Consider the following 20,979-nt stretch of genomic DNA (forward strand, 5'->3'; position numbering starts at 1 on the left):
TTTCAGACTGTGGTTCTTCCTATTTAATCAACTGGAATACCTCCTGTAACTTGCCAGTCAGTACAGTGAGTCTAGCTTACTGTATCAAAATATAGTTCTGGTATACTTTTGATCAACATCTGTTATGTCCAAACACTGGTATGAAGAACTGCAAGAGAACAGGGTTCTGATATGGAAAAAACCCTAGCAGTTTCAGATAGAATTCCACAGACTGACCACAGGAAGTGACAAAACTAATGTAATAAATGTGACACTGAATCTACTGTCAGTTAAATAGGATGACTGATGAATTTGTGGAAGATACCAATAGTGCACAGAACCATGGTCTTCAAAGAAGGAAAAAATTCGGGTTTCTAAATTGGCAAATGTTTAAAGAGTAGAGGTTAAATACCCTTACGTTTAAAGCAATCCTTTTCTTCATTATTTACTCAAAAGAATAGATTTCTAAGCAGTGTTTTGGACCAGAAATAATCAGTTCATTGGCTTCATAGTTCTCGGTATTAACAAATCAAAAGTATCACATATAATAAACAACCAAAATTCCTAAGTGAATTGCTTCACAGAATAATTTTCAGAATATGCTGTATTTGTCTTTTGCAAACTTCAGCCACATGCCAACATGGGACAAGGGGTGTCATTGGATAGTAAGCACCTCTGAAAAAGTCTACAATGCAGGAATGGTTAAGCATACTTTCAGGTCTAGTAAGATACTTGGGGAGGCAACTAAAAATGTAATACACCTAATGTATTTGTTAAAGTGTAACATCTTAAATCACAGAAGCCATAATTTATTTTCAGCCACAGTTAGAGGTCTCTCACACAAGGTGTGGTCCTAGACCGTTTAGGCTTTCCATCACTAGCTTTATACATACACAGGTAATTTTAAAAAGGAATTACAGCTTAACTAATTACTACTGAATATTTAGCTTCAACAAGGAAGCCATTATCTTTTCAAAATGAGATATACACCTGCATGAAAGGTGTTCTCTTTAAAGTAACAGTTTCCACAAGAATAGCAAAATAAGTTCTTTACATACTTAATTCAAATAGGACAAAAAACTACCAAGGGCAAGTATAACATAGCTCTTGTGTAATTAAGTCGTTATATTCCTTTTCAAGCAGATTCAAGAACATATTCATCAGTATAAACTGATTTTAAGGAACAAACACTGGGCAAGGGTGGCGGTCAGTGCATCAATTACAGGAGCATTACAATATTCTCAGAGATAATTCTGTGCAACCAAAATTTATAGGGATCTTTATGTATTGTCTTAAACAAGGATTCAACCTTTTCTTACAACTGGTTATTTTTACAAATATTTTCCCTACTGAAAAAAGTAACATGCAGAAAAAAAAGACTTCATCAGATTTAAACTTAACAGTTTAAGTTGAAGATTGATGGAAGAATTGTTAACGTACTTTCATTCTAAAGCAAGGTGCATCTTGCTCTGCTTGCCCAGTGAAATTAAAGATTTTATTGGAGCAGGGATGAGAAAGTGTGCTTACACATTGCTGTTGTCCATGCATCAAATCTCATAGCTCAGAGATTTAAAAAAAATTATTAATTCATGAAGTATTTGCTAACATTGCTTAAAATTTAAAAACAGGTATATCTCTTAATGAAAGCCTATAGTTTGTCCAACTACTATTAGCAGTAACACACATAGCAACTAAGCATGATAAATTCCTTTCAAATACATTTACCTTTTGAAGTCAGAAGTGTAACAATCAAGTGCTCGCTCTGTGTTCCCAATAAAAATAATTTAAAAAAAGAGGACGGTCCATGACTTTATTTTTGCCCCCCTCAGGGTTAAATTTCCTTTTATCTACTCAATGACAGAATCAATTCTGCTTTCAGAGAAGCAAACCGTTCATGCTGACATAAATGCAAGTCGGATGCAGCCAGTTTTGAGCACAGAACTGAATCACTAAGTGCATTCTGAAGACCAGATCAGACAAAAAGCCTTTCAGTACTTAAAGAAGGTTGTTTTTCTTGTTCTCCTTTTTTATTTTAAAGCAAAGTAGGCACCATTGTTGCATCCCTACTTTAAGAAGGGAAGAAGTGGAAAAAAGTAAAGACAAATTATAAAAGTCCTCGAATAATTTTTCGCAGGAGATCCACCATCATTTATACACTTTTGCAACTTGCAGAACCCTTTGTAATTTCAAATAAATAGGTCTACAGCAACTAGCAACTAAGTCAATATTTATCGTACTCAATGTGGAATAAAAAGAAAAAAATAATGTTAAGGCAGATTTCAATCACACATGTTCCAAATTGCACAGTTATGTTGGTCAGTGGTCTGAAATGTTTTCCCCAGGTCAAATAGTTAAAAGTTATTTAAATGTTTGTCTAATGCCAATTCAACCTGGCACTTGACCATTTTAATTTCTGTTTCCAGGAAGATACACAACTAACATTACATATACCATACTGTAGATTTTGCACTCCAATTTAAGATGAAATTATGCTTTTACAAAATGTGAGATGACTACATGTTACAGGCTTTGTGCAGTTAGACCACCATATGCATAGATGTCCTAATGCTAAATTCTCTTCTTCAGTATCTCATAGTACTGGAGGCTCTGAAGTAGGAGAGGAATTTGTAACACAAACTAACCACAAAGTACCAGATATTTCTTGCCATTTGTGATCTTGCAATGAAGATACGCCAGATCAGGATCACAAGAACTGTATTGAAGCCGTAGCGTATATTTCTTAACCTAAGGGAAAACAAAAGAAATAATTAAAAGCCAAGGTAACAAGACTTACAGGAAAAAAGGACACTCTAAAAATTAACTTCTAAAGTAGAATTTACTTTGTTCATCTATTCATCTCAAGATACATTATGAGTGGTATTAAGCAAATGATGGAAGTAATCTGATAAGTGAAGGACCAAACAGAGAAAGCTTGTTCACTGCTGAAAAGTGGAACACATGAAAACTGAGGAACAGAGCCAATCCTGTAGCTAACCACATGTACTTCTGCTTCATAGCTGCTTGATAAAAACCTCTTAAAGCCAAGGTCACACACACAGTATCTTACAGAAGCCTGCCATCCGCCCCAAATCCAAGGAAATATTTGAGACTACAAATTCCCATCCTCCCCTCCACTTATTTAAAACTTCATATATATGTAGAAGTAACTCCAGCTGCCATTGTCAAAAAAAAAAAAAATAAAAAAACCACAAAAAAACCCACAAACCACCAACACATTTCAGAATATTCCAGCCACAGAGCCCAGAGTCCTCACTGCAATTTTAAAAACTTATTCCTTCTCAGGGAACTATATTTAAAGAATAGAAGAAACTAAGTGTCCTTTTAGGGCAACTGACTTTCAACAGTGCTCTCACATGTAAAGAGGGAAGCTTCAAGACAAACAGAAACCAGAATTTGCTCAGATTTCTTAGAAACAGAACAATCTCTTTGGTTCCATAGATCATGACAAATTTGTATTTTAAAGGCAGCTCTTTTTAAGGAAATACTCATTGCCCTTATCTTGTTTTACAGGTAGGCTGGGTGTTACTATAGCCAGACCTTCCTCTGCGGACCTTATTTGTAGAAAAAACAATATCAGTTTCTGTGTTACAAAAGAAAAGACCACTTTTCTATTTGAGGAAAAATTCTACTCAGTAGTTTCCTAAAGAAGCCAGGTCCCTTGGCTGCCACACTGGGTTAATATTGAAGCAGTGGACTCCTCAAATTCAGATTAGTCAGAGTTAAGAGTTGGATGTTAACAGAAGAAAACCAACTTAATAACTCAGACTAAATATATGTTACAGTCTAAACCTCTTGCAAAATAATCCACTTATAAACTGAGAGCTGGGGGCAATCAGATGCTGTTCCAATACAAGACTATTTCTCATGCTGTTTTTGGTATGATCCTTTGTACAAAGAATGGCAACTGTATGAAAACTAACTCCTATGCATTTTTAACAACAGCAAAAAAAAAAATCAGAAGAGGACACCTTTTCAGCTATCCCCACCATTATCAAACATTACCATCTTTCAAAAGTATATTTAAGACTGTAATACATCATGACAATCCACTTTACAACTGCAAATCCTTGTCTTTAGAAGAATAACACAAGTAATGACCTAAACTACTTCTCTTTGTGCTATCAGGACAGCAGGTGTGAAACAGTACTGCAGAACAAGATTAATCACTTTTATTTCACTCTTTAAAGAAACAAATCAGAAGTCTACAACTGGTCTTTATGAACCAGCCAAGAACAAAACAAAGGCAACTGTGCCAATAAAATTCTGGACATTAACAATGCATTCAAATGGTAAGAGTTAAGCCACAGATACAAGGCCAAGAGAAGTCATCTTAGAGCACCAACATCAAAGCTTCCTGCTCTGAGGTGGTGAGTCTGTGCCTGTTTACTCGCCTATTTCAAAAGATCACCTTCCCACAAGAAACAAGTATTGTTCTATTAAACCTCCTTAACTGAACAAGCCATTCTGACCTTGTGTTACTGTGTACCTTTTTACCTTCCAAAAGATACTCAGGTAAAATCAGAAGCCTGGATTACAGTATACACTAGTGATCAGAGCTACAACCATAAGCCCAGACTAATACTATAATTATTAATACTGAGAGCAACTCAGGCGCAACAAATAGAAGAAGAAAGATGACATCTGACTTCTTTAGAAAACACTGCAGACCACTGGACTGAAACAAAAGAATTCTAGAGGACCCACAAAGGTGCTACAGAAAACAATTAAGTCATAACATGGAAAAGCAAAACTTGACAAGGGCAGGAAAACACAGAAAATATAAACAGAGGAAAATAAAAGTTTATACATACTTATTCAAGTGTTTCCTAGCTGCAGGGATGCCAGACATTTCTTCATTCAGCACATATTTCTTCGTTCCCATGCAGTAATTTTCCATGTATTCTGCCCAATGTAGTTGCCGAACATCAAAATTAAACGTCTGCATAAAATAAAAGCTTTCACTGTTAGCTGTCTAAAAATTCACCTACTATATATAATAAAGGAAAAGAATAATGCCTTTATACCAGATAATTCCTATTTGTCTTTGATGCAAGAAAGTTATCTTGTCCTGAATCATAAGAACAATCCAGATTTAGATCCCATTTCTGACTCAACCACCAGCTTCTTATACCATCTCTTCCAAATTTCAACCATTTCATGCCTTATTTTTCCTCTTCAGCAGTAATACTCTTCCCTCCACTTCCAAGTTCAGTGCCTTCCCATTTCATCTGTCTGTAAGGAATTCCACTCTAGAAATAACTATTTTCTGTTTTGTTGTTTCCTTTTAAGCAACAACATAATTCTAATATGCTCTAGAATAGACACTGGTCTGTGCCAAGTTCACTGTATGATAAATGCAGAGTTCTAGCTGTGCTTATAGTTGTACAGCTACATTTTAAAAAGAACCATAGGAGTATCTTCCTCAGGAGCAGAAGCTACTATGGTAAATTCACAACTCAAGTTTTCCACTGATGTATTGATTTCCTTATCTCAAGATTCTACAATAACAGCCATTTAAGTCCCAATAAATACCAAGATATTACAATATCAGCGCCGAGTTACTACCAGGGTTAGCTGTACGTTACAGTAAGTAGCACTACCAGTTCATGTCCTTATTCAGTCTTAAATCAATGAGCTTATATTTCACTTTCAGTCCCCATGCCCACACCACACAGCTACTTGCCTTTTTGTCTTCAGGGTTTAGCTGGTTCATTAGCATAGTCATATTTTCAGTATTCCAGATCCAAGAATTGCTTGTAAAGTATTCTAACAACATCATGGCCTTATGAAGACGTGTTATTGTTTTCATCATCCTACAGTCCAAGGCATGGAATGTAGAGATTACAATGGTAAAGATTCGTTCAAACAAACACAAAAAGACAGTAAGATTTAGAGATTACAGTGGTAAAGATTAGTTCAAACAAACACAAAAAGACAGTAAGATCATAGATTTTTTTTACCCTTCAACCCTGCACCCCTATATTAACATATCCCATCTTGCTCTGTACCCAAAGCATGTTGTATTAGATCAACAGGATATTTCTGCATATTATTAAAGTGGATTTTGGCTCTCCAATCTTTATACAGAAACAGAAATTATAGGACAATCCTTTTTTCCTGATCCTACCTCCCAGTGCATTAGTAAATTTCTTCCCTAGAAAAAGAAGAGACAGTAAAATGTCTTCTGTTGGTCACTTATTTTAGGAGACAGACACAGAATGCTTTTCACTTCAGCAAACTGGAACACTTAGTTGTACTGAACAATTGGACTCGAAAGAGTCAAATTGCACAGTGCAGAATATATGCACGTAACAACTTTAAGCAAGGGAGTAAGTTTTAGTTAGGTGATCAGTTCTATGCTACTTCAAAATATGCAGAAATACCTTCCAACATCCCTTATTATGCAGAGGAAGCAGCTCTGCAAAACCATCACTTGGAGTACAGAGAAATTACATTATAAGGATCAATTTGGGTAAGTTGCTCTTTGATAAGACTACCTGAATGGACCCAAAAAATGTGAATTAGCCAGTCTCTCAGATGCAAAGTTCCCACATTTATGACAAGAAAATTGTTTCAACTGTTACAGTGCTAGAGAGGGGCACCCGATTTTAATAAGTACTAAAGAATACCACATAAACTAAAGCTATTGAATTCCTGTTTTGGGTGCTCAAGGTATTTCTGTCTTGCACATCTGCTTCCAATTTGATCCTTATAGCAGGAAACATTGATCATTTTAAGCACAAAGGGGAGGAGGGGGGGAAGGCAAAGAAAGCAGAACAACCCAGCACTAACAGGAAATGGCTTTCTGAAGGTAAGTTTTGTTCAGTAAAGCTCATAGAAGCAGTAAAAACCATTGATTTTTCTCTGAAAGCTGCCTTGATGCATTCATACTTGTAGAAGGGATAGAGCACATTGTCTTTAGATGAAAGTAATTTGCATCACATTAGTGTCCCCTACTGTCACTAATGGCTGGCATCTCAGTATCTAAGGGAGTATCAAAATTGCCTTTCTTCTCATGAAATGAAGTAAAGAAAAAAAAATTGCAGAGACCACTGAAAAAGCAGAGTATCGCTAAAGCACAAAAAGCACAAATACTTTTCCTTAAACCCCATAGAACCTACCTACAGAGTAATTCAGAGCTGTATTCAAATTTTAGAGCACCAGCTGATTTTATTAGTAGGCATTTCTAGATGCTTTCAAACACCTGTTTATAGTTTCACCAGTTGGGCAAGGTGGCAACAGCAGGAGCTGAGTTGAACCAGAGTTCCTCTGATTCAAAAATAAATAGGAATACAGACTGTGCATCCAAAACATATAGTTGGCTAACAAGACCGAACTGAACATTAAAAAAAAGCATAATAGTTAAGTCAAAAAATCAAGACCTCATAGCAAAATGGCCTGGATTAAAACAGTGCCAAAGAGGACACAGTGGCTAAGTGCCTAGACTTTTTGCAGAGATCTGTCCACTGACAGTCTTAAGATTATTTAACTCTGTGGACTTGCTCTTTTGTCCTTCTCCAATTTGTGTTCTTACATGAAACTGGAAGAGCAGCTGCATTTTAGTTAGAGTGCTTAGATTGCTACAGTTTAAGAAAACTCGTGCCCCTACAAAATACTAAATGGTACAAATGAATATCTGATTAGACAAGTGTAGATTTTGATCTTGTTACAGCAACTGACATTGGTTTGCACTCCTTTTTGTAAACAAAAACTAAAATAAATTGAAACTAAAGATTAACCTTTGCTGGGCATCTTGCTATCTCTGCTTATTGATATGGTTTTAGAGTATAGCTAAGCTGATTAAAAGAAAAAAAAAAAATCAAGTGGTTAAAAAGAATTCTACCTCAGCTGCAGATTTTTTCCCTCCCACCAGCTCAAAGTGGATTTAGTGACTGGCCACAGAATCACAGCTGATCCAATTCATCAGAGGAAAATATTTTTTTTGTGATCTATCAGCCAAAGAATCAAATGTCTCCACATTCTCTCAACTGCTAGATCAATTACAAAGTTGGCAGAAGAGAACCAACTTTCTTGGTGATAAGCTTGTTAGTTTGCACTAAGCTGATCCAGTTCATCACAGGAAAATATTTTTTTTTGTGATCTATCAGCCAAAGAATCAAATGTCTCCACATTCTCTCAACTGCTAGATCAATTACAAAGTTGGCAGAAGAGAACCAACTTTCTTGGTGATAAGCTTGTTAGTTTGCACTAAATCAACATGAAACTTTTTTTTTTTTTTTAGAAGAAAGAAGCACGGTGACAGCCTCTCATTCAGAGATGTCAGCAATGAGTGTCATTTAGTGGACACTTGTGTAGCTCTGGCAGACTAAGTTTTATAACTTCAATGGCACCATATTCCTCCTACAGATGGGAATACACACACAACTCAGAAAAGAGCATGAATATACGTAATGGAACTTTTATCTTGCAACCTGAGGTTTTGAAATACACACTTCACAGGTTGTTCCAGAGATAGCCATTGGATACAAGTCATAAATATCAAAGTCATATATAACTAGTCAGTATAATATCAAGCATTGCATCACACCTTCTTCATAAGCTGAAGACAGTAACAAGTCAGACCTGCTGATCATCATAAAGAACTGAACATTAGCAGCAGTCAGCAAGTCAGTGTGACAGCATGCAAGACTTTCACCTAGATACTAGGCAGAATTTTGCCTCTATACTAGGCAGTCCTTACTGCCACTAACACAAAATACATTACAACAGTTCAAGAAGCACATCACAAGAATTAAAAGTTTTAAGCTATAGTTATTTCAATTATCCCTAAGTTAAATGGGCATGTTGACATGACATGACAGACAATTGAAAGTGCTTAAGACTATGACTGCATTTTGCCAGGCTAAAAGCAGTTCTGATGCTAAATACAGATTGATACTTCAGTGGATCTATAGGCTGCCAATCCACAAGTCTCTGCATAAGTATTAGAAAGACTCCTCTGAAAAGACATAAAACAAGCTTTCAGATTTGTCTTTTGTTTAGATTTTCATTCATCTGGAAATTCTTAAGTATAGGACATACTACTGGAACTCCCTATATTTCCAGCAGCTCTGTGACTCCTTTAAGTGGACAACTTAAAAGTGCTTCCAAGTAGAAAAACTACATTAATCTATTCAATAGAAGTGTACTCTTTACTCATTTCAGGTTTATAAGATAGTAACTATGTGAAAGGTGCTTCACATTGTTTTAAGAAGCTTTAAATTGAAATTATAGATATGAAATTATGTCCTTTACACCTCCCCACATACATCAACCACACCTTCCCTTTAGCTTTCCAAGCAGCAGTAACAGAAACTTAATTGCTGGAGAAATCCCTGAATAACAACTTGAAATATTTCATGTCACATTCTGTTCTTCCAGAGTAATTTGAAAGATCTGCTGGGTGTGTTTTTTAAGGCTTTAAGACTCCAAATATACTGAATTGTTTATAAATAACAAATGGTTCTGTTGTGCTAAGCACTATGCAAAGTTACAAGAGAGAACTATGCCTTATATTAAAGTTAATTAGACAACTAATAAGCTTTGCTATGCAACTAAGTATATAGGACAAGCTACTAACATTATCCTTAAACTTTGATGCCAAGGATTACAACCACTATTCAATTGCACAATGCTATAACAGTCTTAAGTATTTTGTATAAAATATCAAATATTCATTATGACAATTCTTATTGTACATGTTCTTTCTATAAAATTTGGAAGAAATATTTTTTCCATTTCTTTAACTCTTAATATTATCAGAGAACTGTTAAATTCAAGAACCTTCAACTAGATGCAAAAATAGCAAAAAAATTTCCATCTCACCAAAAACACTGCTTCCAGAAGCGAGGTGCAAAAGAATGATTCAGAGAAGCTTTCAAAAAATGCTGAACAGGAAGATTTTTTTTTATTATTATTATTCTTATTATGAACATGATCCTTTAGCTCTGAAGGGTCACAGGCCTGATCAATTTCTTCCACTTGTTAAAAATTTAATTCAGTTGCAGTACAATATTCTGACAGTATGACAACAGTGTAGTTAAACCTACACAGTAATTTCATTGCTTAAGAGTTTTTTTCTACATTGTATGCAATAAAGACCTCAGAAGTGTATTCAGACACAGCTCAGAGAGGACAGGCCATCGACCATGTGAAGTCAAGTTATTTAAGTATTTAAATTTTCTTGTGCTGATTTTATTACATTTTAACTACACTGCTCAAGTTTTTCTGCTAAATTGTGGACAAAAAGGTCACATTTTAGATTAAGCCAGCCCTTCTTCACTCAGAACATTATTATGTTGAGTTTAAGAATTTACTGCTAAGAAAACTGATAAGAGTGGTCTAAGTAACACAATTATTCACAGCCTTGTTTTAGTCGCACTGGTCAAAAAGACTAGATGCCTTTTCAAGACTGACAAGATTCTGGAAGCACTACTTCCTAACCATTTGAAAGACGGTAGGTTGACATTTATAGTGTAACTATTTTTCGTAAGTTATGAAGTCTTCATATCTGTCAGGAAATTCCTATAAATTTCTATTAAGAATAACTTAAAATTGCAAAAGCGCTAGGAACTTGCATGTTCAACACCTCCTTTTGATCTGAAGAGCTTACATCTTTTTAATGTGGGAAGATTACTATACAGGCCCAGCCTCCTGCCACTAGTGTTGCTATATTAGGCTTGGAACAACAGAACCCAAGGCAGTTTAGGAGTTTGCTCCTACAAACCACTTACATGGCTTCCTGCTACTGATCCAGTGCCAAGTCTGTTACGGAACTTTTCCCCTCCTTACAAGGCAGACCTGGACTAGAGGGCAATGAATGAATACTCACTTGTGTTAATACACTGTCACCACAGTGGAAGTCCTATAGAGTCTGAACACAAATACTTTTGAAAACATAACATATGCAACGAGTTAAGATCATATGACTTGGCAAATCTGAAACAAATTGAAGTGACTTCTTATATTCCTGCTACATAATTTAGTTTAGCCTATTTAGCAGAGCTATGCCATTTTTACCACTTAAGAAGTTAGCCAGATACTAGTGTAAATATTATAAACTGAATGGAATGTTGAGATGATACAAACCAACATATCAGATCAAGTTGTATCATCTACAGGAATAACCCGCAATTATTAACTCCGACTCCCATTCCATTTTCAGTTTATAATAGCAACAACAATCTTAAGGCAAGCCACTTCCTAGAGTTTAATGACTGACTAGGATTCTGATCCGAGACATCTTGAACAGCATCATTGAGCCAGTCATTAATCTCTTTAAAACGCAGCCACTGGATTGTTATTGCTTATAGTTAGTAAATCTAGATAGTGCCCATGCCATGTCTTCTTCACAAGTCTCCACCACCTTTCTAGACAGGTATTTTCAGCCCTGTCCTTCTTACCATGGTTTATGACCTGTCAATCTGAGCAAAAGATCGTGCAAAAATGCAGGCACTGTATGGCTGACTGCAGTCCAATATTGATACAAGAGGGGGTTGGATTGTAAACTAATGTTAGGGTGCCTTATTGCACTTTCTAATGGATTTATCTTGAAATTCAAATTAATGTGGTATCCTGTAGGAAAAAATAAGGATCAACATATTTTGAATATTTATTATCGAAGAACAAATATCACTTGCTAGATCTTGTAATTCTGTTTACCTTGACTACTCAAACCCCCAAACTATCCAACAAAAACATCCTCATTTTTGCTAGAAAGTTCAAAGCCACTTTGAATTCAAGGACCTGTTCTCAGGAAAAAACGGCTGAATTTTAGTCACAAAGCATTCCGGGGAAGAAAAAAAAAAATAAATAACCAATATACATCATAGTGTAAGCATAGCTTTGTTTAAAAGTCAGAGGAACAGACAAGACAGAGCTAGTCACCATTACCTTGGGCTTCTTCCAGTAATCCTGAGGTAGATATCATACAGGAATGCTGGGGCCTTATGGCTTACAGCAATCCAGTAATGATATAAAAGGTGATTGGAAGTTAGATTTACATTGGGCCGTCTGAAGGCCTGTTCGAGAGGATTCCTCTTGAAAGTAGAAATTACATGGTATTCTGAGAAAGAAAAGTTGTGTAACAGCTTTGATAATAACCATGTAAAATTTAATGGTTTTCAAAGTACATTACAGTGTAAAATATTTATGTGAGTATGTTATTTAAATAACCAGCCTAACTCTTCTACAATCCACAGAAACTAAAACAAAATCATAAGCTTTTAACCTAGAATACTGTTGAACTGGTTCTTCTTGTAATCGAGGTCTTTTATGCCTTCATCTTTCGTATCATATTTTATTGTAGCTTCTCTCTTTCTGTTCCTCTTCTCTACCATCAGAAATTCACAGCATTTCAGTTTATATAGCATGTAAAGCTACTTAAATAGTCATGTATATTTCATGAAGAAGGCTATTCTGATCTCTTGTGTGAAGAATAATTTAAAAACAGACTGAGGACTTTGCAAGCATCTGAAGTACATTTCAAATGACATTTTTAAACAACTTATATCTAAGCATTAAGAAAAAAGCGATTAGGATGGGACTCCATGTGAAACTCCTGCTGACACCTGAAAATTCTGTACAAGACAGACATGCAGGATTAGCATCTTTTAAAGTTGTTGAAATTCACCTCTCCTTTTAATCACCTCTTGTAACTTCATGCTGTTGTTTATTATAGACAGTGTTTAAATATCCTGATTCAAATTGGGATATGAAGTCAGCAATTTTCTGGGTTTGGCTGAAGCAATAACATTTATACATATAGATAAATATAAACTGGGCAAAAGCAAGTAAAAAGCATGAAGAAAGTAGTAAAGAGAAATAAAATAGATTTAAGTATTAAAGTTAAATGGAAGAAAAAAATACTCTGAGCTTAAGAAGTGTATTTCTAAAAAATTGAAAGGTAATAAACAGCCTTACCATGCCAGACAGCTTGTAATGCTATATATAACAAAAACTATTACAAAGCTTTTGGCATGTGGATTACATTCTAGTCAGGATATCTAAGCTGAAAATAGGTGGCCATACTTTATTAAAGATTACTTTTGCCTGTACATGAATAGTTGCAGTTTCATGTAGCTATCTGAAGATTATAAAAAAGCCACCTCAACCAATTAACTGAAACCAAACACAACAAAGGGCTAATCAAGTGCTAAATTATTGCCATACCTCTCAATTGCGGAGATGTACAAAACTTCTAATTGTGGGCTGCTTACCCATATGTATTTAGCAAGGTTAGCATTAAACCCAACATCACTACTGCTCCTCTGAGCAATGCTTTACTCTGCACACTACCCACACTCTGCAGATTAAGTCATGGCAATATCAAGTAGAAAAATCAGTTCTCCCATAGTTTAAGTTATAATGGAATTAAAAAAAAGAACAAAATGAAACAATGATAATGCTACAAGGAGAGAGAATTAACAATGGAAGATAATGAAAATGCACAAATACACTGAAAAATTGAGAGGTATGGCTACTATAATATTTTCAACAACAAAAATGCAATATGACCTACTGACTGTAGTCTGTGCTTTTATTTTTTCACCTTATTTTTTCTATTAAAGCTTATGAAAAAAAGTAACATGGCATACCAACTTCACTCCAGTGGAAAGGATTGGTGCCACCTGTTGTACAGTTATATACCATGACATTTCTTGGTCTGGGGGGAAAAAGACAAAAGAGCAAATTAGAACACAACCTTTAAAAAACACAGACAGAAGAAATACCCAAAGTTATGTTTTCCCTCAACAGCATAATTTACTTAAAGCAGAAAGCATCAGTCTCATGTTAGATTTTTCAGCTTTCCGTATCATCTTCCAGTATTTTTCTCCTTCTTTAACTATCGTATTTCTTTTCTTTCAGAGAAAGCATCACATACGTTACTATAGATAGTATTAACTACAAGACCCAGGAAGGAATTTTCATGCATAGCTTGTACAACATTAACAGTTCTGATGTCTTCCTCTTCAGCATAAGGAAGTTACACTTCAAGGGACTAACACTGTTAGAACCTTAGATTTCTCTGTCTTGGGTGAAGAGCAGGACACTGATTAGAAGTTCAATGGAAGACTGATTCATTAAAATACAGAATATATTTTCAAAATATTTAGTATTCTCTATTGTAACCAGTTATACCTATTAACTCCTGAATACCAGGCTGCAGCCAGTGTCGTATTGACAACAACATCTACTGGAACAAGATCTGCTACTGCACTGTTGGAAGCCCTCATTGTTCGAAGAATTCCTTTTCCTGCCTTAAAGAACAACAAAAAGAGACAGAAGACCCACCAGTAAAACATACAAAGCATTGTTGCCTTCCAAAAGGAGGAAAATAATTTAAGTATATTCATTACTTACAGCAATAAAGAGACCACTAGGTCCATTGAAGTTATCAATCCATCCCTATTATGAACAGGAGGGGAGGGAAAGGATTTGGTTAGAGTACACTGAATTTAGCACTTTCAAGTGAAAATCTGAGAAATTTCTATAAGTGTAAGTGGTGGAGGGAAAAAATAATAAAGTGGAGAGATATATTAATTTCCATGTCTCTAAATGAAGTTCTTCCATAGCAATATCTCATGATTTAACACGTTGCTATGACTCAGACAAGAGATCTACCTGGAGATTCACTGGTCCTTCAAAGTGAGATGTTTATTTATTACGGAATAAACTGCAGGGCATTGTCTGTATAAAGATGTTTATGTTGAAAGTATTCAAGTTTACAAGTATTTTTAGACTAGCTTCTAGCAACTCAGAGAAGATGGGTAAGCAGTTTTGCTCTCGATTATTAGTTTTCTCATTTTTCAAACAGAAGACATTCTTGATCAATTTTAATGACAGTATTTAGACACTATATACTCATTGGCTTGACATGTACATTGTACATACCCGGAAAGGTACAAAGCCAATTATACACATTTTAAGGGCTTGAGAAATGTTCAGTCTTGAACTGGAAAAGCTAATTCAACACCAATCTGCCATACAGGACAAAGCATATGTGCTATATATCAATACAGTATACAACACAAAACTTATGCCATCCCCTGCAAAGCTAACAGGGTTTGACTAAAAAAAGTTTAGCCAAAACACCTATGTCCTGCAGCCCCTAGTTTTCTTAGTTGCCCTTTGCAGCTACTGAAATACCAAAGCATCCTGAAGAGAGAAAAATAGATGAAGATACACAGAACCATGAAGTGAAAAGCCGACCATTTATTTCACGTGGGAAATAGTATCTCCCATTGTGACAGAAGTGTATTGTTCTATGATTACAAGTAATTTACAAGTAATTTCACACATAAGAATACTGTATTTGGCAGCTTTTGCATCAGAGTTGTTAGCCAGAAACGATCAAACCACAACTTCATAGTCCAAAAGATTTTCATCTATGAAGGTCCCTAGACAAACAGGCTGTCAGTACGTACAACAGTTTGCAGGCAAGATGGTCAGAAGAAAATTCAGTAACTTACAGGAAAAGGCTCCTTCCAGCTAGCACCCACAATAGATGGCCTTATAATAGCTGTGTTTAATTTCGCACCTTCTTGTTGTACTACATATTCGGCTAAGGCTTTTGTATATATGTAAGTATTAGGTCTGTCACCTAATAGTTTAGGAGTAATATCATTCACTAGGCCATCATCCATCCACCTAAAGAAACAAAATAAGAGGCAAGTGTAAATTACTGCATGCTGCAGTAAAAGGGCAAAAGCAATATGTAAAAAGGATAACCAGATAAATGAAAAATACTTTGGAAAGTAAAATTAAAATCCAATCTCTTCTTCAAAATACCACCCAAGGAAAAAAAAACCACCCACACCAAAACCACCACAGCATTAGCATTCCCCTAGAAGGTGTATAAGCACAAAGGAACAAGAAATTCTGTGACGAAATTTAGGCAATAATTGAAAATTCAGTTCTCTCTTTCATATTTCTGCAACAACGCCAGTGTCTAACACTAAACTAGTACACTTTAAATCTCAGCTTGATTTTCAGAATTTAACACCAACTCCCACTGAATTTGGTGTTTCACATACTTCTTTCTGCTTTAAACAGCTGGAAGTTGTAAAACATTTCCATAAGTATTTGCATATCAAACAATAAATGTCTGCTGACAGCTTATACTGCACTTAGCTTCAAAACCACATACCCTCCTAAAATACCCTCATCAAAATTACAAGAGTTAGGGCTTTTTGATTATTTAAACTGAGGGTCAATCCCACAGGCCAGAAAAAGCAAGTTTAACAGAGTCTGCCTATTATTCATTTTGCTTATGCACTACTATTTAAATTAAGCTGGCAACTGCATATGTGGAGCCTTTCTGAAAAGGGATCTTAAGGAAGCATGTTATATTTGAGATCCTACAGCAGCAGTGCAGTTAGGCTAGTTTAAGGACATTACTACCAACTTACAGAAGACTGTTTATACTGACTTCAGGCTCATTTTGTTTCAAATTCAACTGTAAAACCTAAACTTCTGAGAGTAAATGCCAAGAACAAAAAAAAAAGCAAAAACTACCTTTTACTAGAACATATGCCCAGTTCAAAAAGTATTTTAGTACTATTTTATATGGTGTACTGTAGAAAGTACATTTATGAACTTCACTAAATATTAAGTATTTTTTTTCTCTTTTGTTGTTAACGTTACGATGATTTTTTTTCTTCTTTAAAGAAAAAGGGATAAAGACTGAAATGAAAATAAGTTTCTCAGTAAAACAGGAGGTTTGTATATTCATTGTCCACTAAAAGAAGCATACTGATATTTACTTTTTTGCCCAAGTGATTAATTTATTACATAGCAACTACAGAACAAGTAGTACTTCCTTCATAATAATCCTAATTTTATCAACTAAATTCTCAAACATGAAGTGCAGACACAGCAAGCTAGTCTTTGGGCCACAGGCACACCACTCCTCGGTCAGCACTAAGTGATCCAGAAAGCGATGCCACTGCAAAAAAGTCCAGCTGCTTTACAAGCATCACCTCTACCTTCGTGGTGTTAAGCAATCATGCACCACCTCTGAAGCAAGCTGGGTCATTGTGTTTCTCCCCTTATTTAAGTCTTGCAATTTCGTGTTGCTTCCCAATTCATGCAGCAGTTTGTATCTAAAATTGCAATAACCTTCAGTCATAGCACAAACACAACAGAGGTGTGCCCCTTGAACTACTGCTACTTCCGTGTTCTCCACTTCAAAACAGGACTTGGATTTTATTTGCCTCAGACACCCAACAACTTAGCAACACAAATGGAATTTAGCCAGCATTGTTATTCACCAGTGCTCTGTTACAATCAAAGTTGACATGCATCAGACTCCCTCATGATATGAACTGGGGTGGGAAGAGTGGCAGAAAAGCCCAGAGAGGGTGGCAAATCTGTTTTTGTGTGTCTCAGTCAGCTGTTGGCTAGAGAGATCACTCCTGTATAAATTTACAAAAGCCTTCCCTCATTGCCATGAGTTCTAAAACACAGACAGCTGTCCAAGCCCAAACCAAGCAGTTTAAGTTATATTTATCCTGCTTGTGAAATGAAAATATAGGCAAAAATATGACTATTTCAGAATATCTCATCTGAAAGTGTATTTAAAGTCAACATTGTAAGAAAAAGTTAGCTCAATGTGCATTCTAGGTAGTAGCTCATTTGTTTTTTAATATCAATGCTCTTCCATCTGTAATAGCAAGTTAAAGAAGATATTTTACTTTTAAATGTTATTTTTAGTTTCATACTTCTCTTACAAGGGGTGATATTTTGTATGACAGGGAAGAGGGGAGACACTGATTTAGAGTTGAGATTATTATTTATGACATTACACTTGACTTATCCCATATCTGCCACCTGTTTCAGTTAGGGTTTGACAGCTACTAAATAAGACCTCAGGACAGCTAATATACACAGGCAATAAAATATAGAATGAGTAATTTTTTCCCCACTAACAGCCAGTTCAAGACTAAAAAGCTACAGAAAACAGATTTTTAATGTTTGTGCTCTCTGAATACCCAATAGAACTACTTCTACATTTGCATTTCTGAGCAGTTAAATAATATTATTTCAGTATCTCAGTCTGATCTTGCAGTGGCATTTAGGTGGATGTAGGGGAAGCTGTTAAAGGGGACTGTCTTGATTTTATCCCTTTCCTGCACAATGCTGGTGTTAGCACAATTGTAACAGCACAGCTTCCTTGTTTTTAATAGCTCCCGATTCAGCTCATCATACAGCTGAAAAATCTCCCGTTTCAGCATATAGGAGGCATCATGAGTAGATCTGAGTATCCTTCTCCTTCAGTACCACCCCTAGCTCAGCTGAAAGTGCCCATAAAACCTTAGCCCATCTCCTTACAGAAAAGGGAAGTGTCAGCCATGCTGTCAGACTTACAGGACAGCATAAGCTAATTTCTTTGTCCTTCAGGTTTCTAACTATTATTTTTCAGTACTTCATTACTAGGAAGCAAGTGGTTACAGATTATTGAAGTAGCTTTATAAAACAGAAACGTACTCAAGAGAATCTATCAGCTTCCTGGGATCAACAGGAGGTGGATAAACTACTTCCTCAATCTGTTTTCGATTGCAGTATGCATAGGCAGTTGATACATGCATGAACACTTCCAAATTCTTCATTCGCTGTGCCAACAAGAGGAGCTCTTGTGTGGCAGTCACGTTTAACTGAACAGCATCTCTGTTGATTAAACAGAAATTTGATTAGCAGAAAGCAAGACAAAAAACAAGCAAAAAGAAACAACTAGTTATTTCACTCCTAAATGCCTCAGTGATGGGTATAGAAAGTATTTCTAATTACTCCACTGTCCCCAGAAAAGCAGCATGGACCGTGTCCTAACTTCCTACCGCAGATCATGCTGCCATCTTAATCTGGAACATTTCTCAGTGTTCAGGATAATTTTCCCAGGTTTTAACCTGTTCTTATTGGCATCCTCATGCATTACTAGAGTGGGAAAGTCAGCATACCTCTCATCTCCTCAGGCTAAATCCCAATCCTAGATTTTTCATAAAATGTGAAGGAAATAATGCAACAAAACACCTAGCTGCCACATAAGATCCATCTCTGAACTCCCCAGTTCAAGTTTAGTTGGGCCAACAACTCAGAAGGAAGACTTAGAGGGTAAGCTGGAGACTGGCATCTTGTAGGATAGCCCAAGGCTCAATAGTACAACAGGATTGTAGAAAGAAAGGAAGAAAAAAAAAAGAAAACCACCAAGAACCAGACTCTCATCCTCAACTTCACTGTTTCTCATTAAAATAGAGTCCTTAAGGGCACTGTAGGAGGGTAGGTATGTCTCTACAACTCCCACCGGAACACAGCTTACTGACCAACTGGTCAAGTCCCTCTGGGCTTTTGTCAGGTTGGCAGTTCCTTAACATTTCCAGACTATAAAACAGCAATAAATATGGGCTACCTTATGACATTTCAGCATACAGTACAGCATTCTTAGAGAGGTAGTGTCAGCCTTTGTAACAACTTGAAGAAAATCTGAGTTGAGAAGTGTTTTATCTTAAAGTTGCTTTACTTCCCTGATTTACTCCTCCCCCTCTTCACAGTTTTGCCAACAAGTTATCCTCTGAAAATGTGCGTTCCCCTTCTAAGAAGAAAGGCTAAAAGAATGGTTTGTGTTCCCTTTTACATACTAGGAAAAAAGCTCTAATATTCCTAGTGAGCACAGTACATATACCTCCAGCTTATTCATATCCTTTCTACCCATCCCAGAGATCAGAGCAACACATGACGTTAAGACTCAGAATAGCAACGTTCCCTAGTCTCTTCAGCTGCTTCCCTTCAAAGCCTTTGAAATTCAGGCATAGAGATTTAGTTAAAAACCCCCCAAAACAAAAACAACCCACAAGCAAAAAAAACTAACAAAAAACCACCTGCAAAACCAAAAAACCCACCTACAACAAACCAAGCATACAAAACCTGAGGGGCATATAGCAAAACTAAAAGAATAATTTGCTTAGTTTCTAAGTGCTAATAACAGATTTGTCTTTTTGCCTAAAGCTTTAAAAAGATACACTATTCAGCATCGAAAAGTTTGTAATTCTAACCTCTGGCAAAGCAGGTATAAACAATATCCCTTCATCTTCCTAGAATGACCAAATTAAAACCCAACAGCTTAAGATAAGTTTGAGGGAAAAGGTTATTATCTTAAGGGGCATCATGAAATTGACCAAGCACACAAATACCAGAGCACACGAAGAAGCCTGACAGGCTGAATATTTGCAAGATTGTGCAGACACCCAACTTATCCCCTCCCTTTGAGTACCATTGGTTTACAGACCAGAGTACACAGAATTTTAGACTCACCTTAGTGGTTCATTGAATCTGACTGTAGCAGCACAATGAAATACAATATTAATGCATTCTATAAGTTTTTCCTTGATTGGTTCACTAAGGTCCAGTTCAGGTTGTGTAAGCTCACTCGCAATTACTATTATTTTTGCTCTGAAGTCTGGTTGCTCATCTCTCAACCTGTCAAAGAGCTGTCAAAAAAACATGACTGAAAATTCAAACTAATAGCCAGTAAAGATAAGAGATACACATTTCATTTAAGTGAAGAAAAAAAAAAAAAAACAGCTTATACAGAGTTACACCTCCTTATTTCTCAAGATCATCAGTAAGTTAGAGAAGTGTGTTAGCTGTATTAGAACAACATATTACTGACTTCCCATGAACATATTCAGTGATGAAATTGTGCACACTTTATCCCACAGTGAAAGCAGTCTTGCATCTGTTGTATAGACAGTAATGACTTCAAATTTTTTTTTACTACTCATCCATATCTTTAAAACCAGATGTCTATCAATATTAGAAGAAGGAACGGTCTCTATTAGACACCAGGACTCAAAGAAATTTTAAGTAGCACTCTAATTACTATAATCCCTTTTCTTTTAATAGAAGGAAAGGGAAAAGTCTGCCCACTTCCCAAGCTTGATAATAACTATTCAAATTCTTATACACTTGCACAAGTCATGCTGGTTT

General features: G+C 36.0%; 1 protein-coding gene across 1 annotated transcript; it reads right to left on the reverse strand.

Moving 5' to 3' along the window:
- Positions 1-2,251: 2,251 nt before the first annotated feature.
- Positions 2,252-20,480, reverse strand: FAR1 (fatty acyl CoA reductase 1; the record flags this gene model as incomplete). The annotated part of the gene is made up of 10 exons (XM_010078619.1): positions 2,252-2,724; positions 4,812-4,939; positions 5,684-5,813; positions 11,893-12,064; positions 13,596-13,663; positions 14,140-14,258; positions 14,362-14,406; positions 15,471-15,648; positions 18,487-18,666; positions 20,305-20,480. Coding segments are annotated over 10 exons (1,359 nt in total), but the record flags the coding sequence as incomplete, so codon positions are not given.
- Positions 20,481-20,979: the final 499 nt, after the last annotated feature.

Source organism: Pterocles gutturalis, unplaced genomic scaffold (assembly GCF_000699245.1).
Source record: "Pterocles gutturalis isolate BGI_N339 unplaced genomic scaffold, ASM69924v1 scaffold9913, whole genome shotgun sequence".
Classification (NCBI taxonomy): domain Eukaryota; kingdom Metazoa; phylum Chordata; class Aves; order Pterocliformes; family Pteroclidae; genus Pterocles; species Pterocles gutturalis.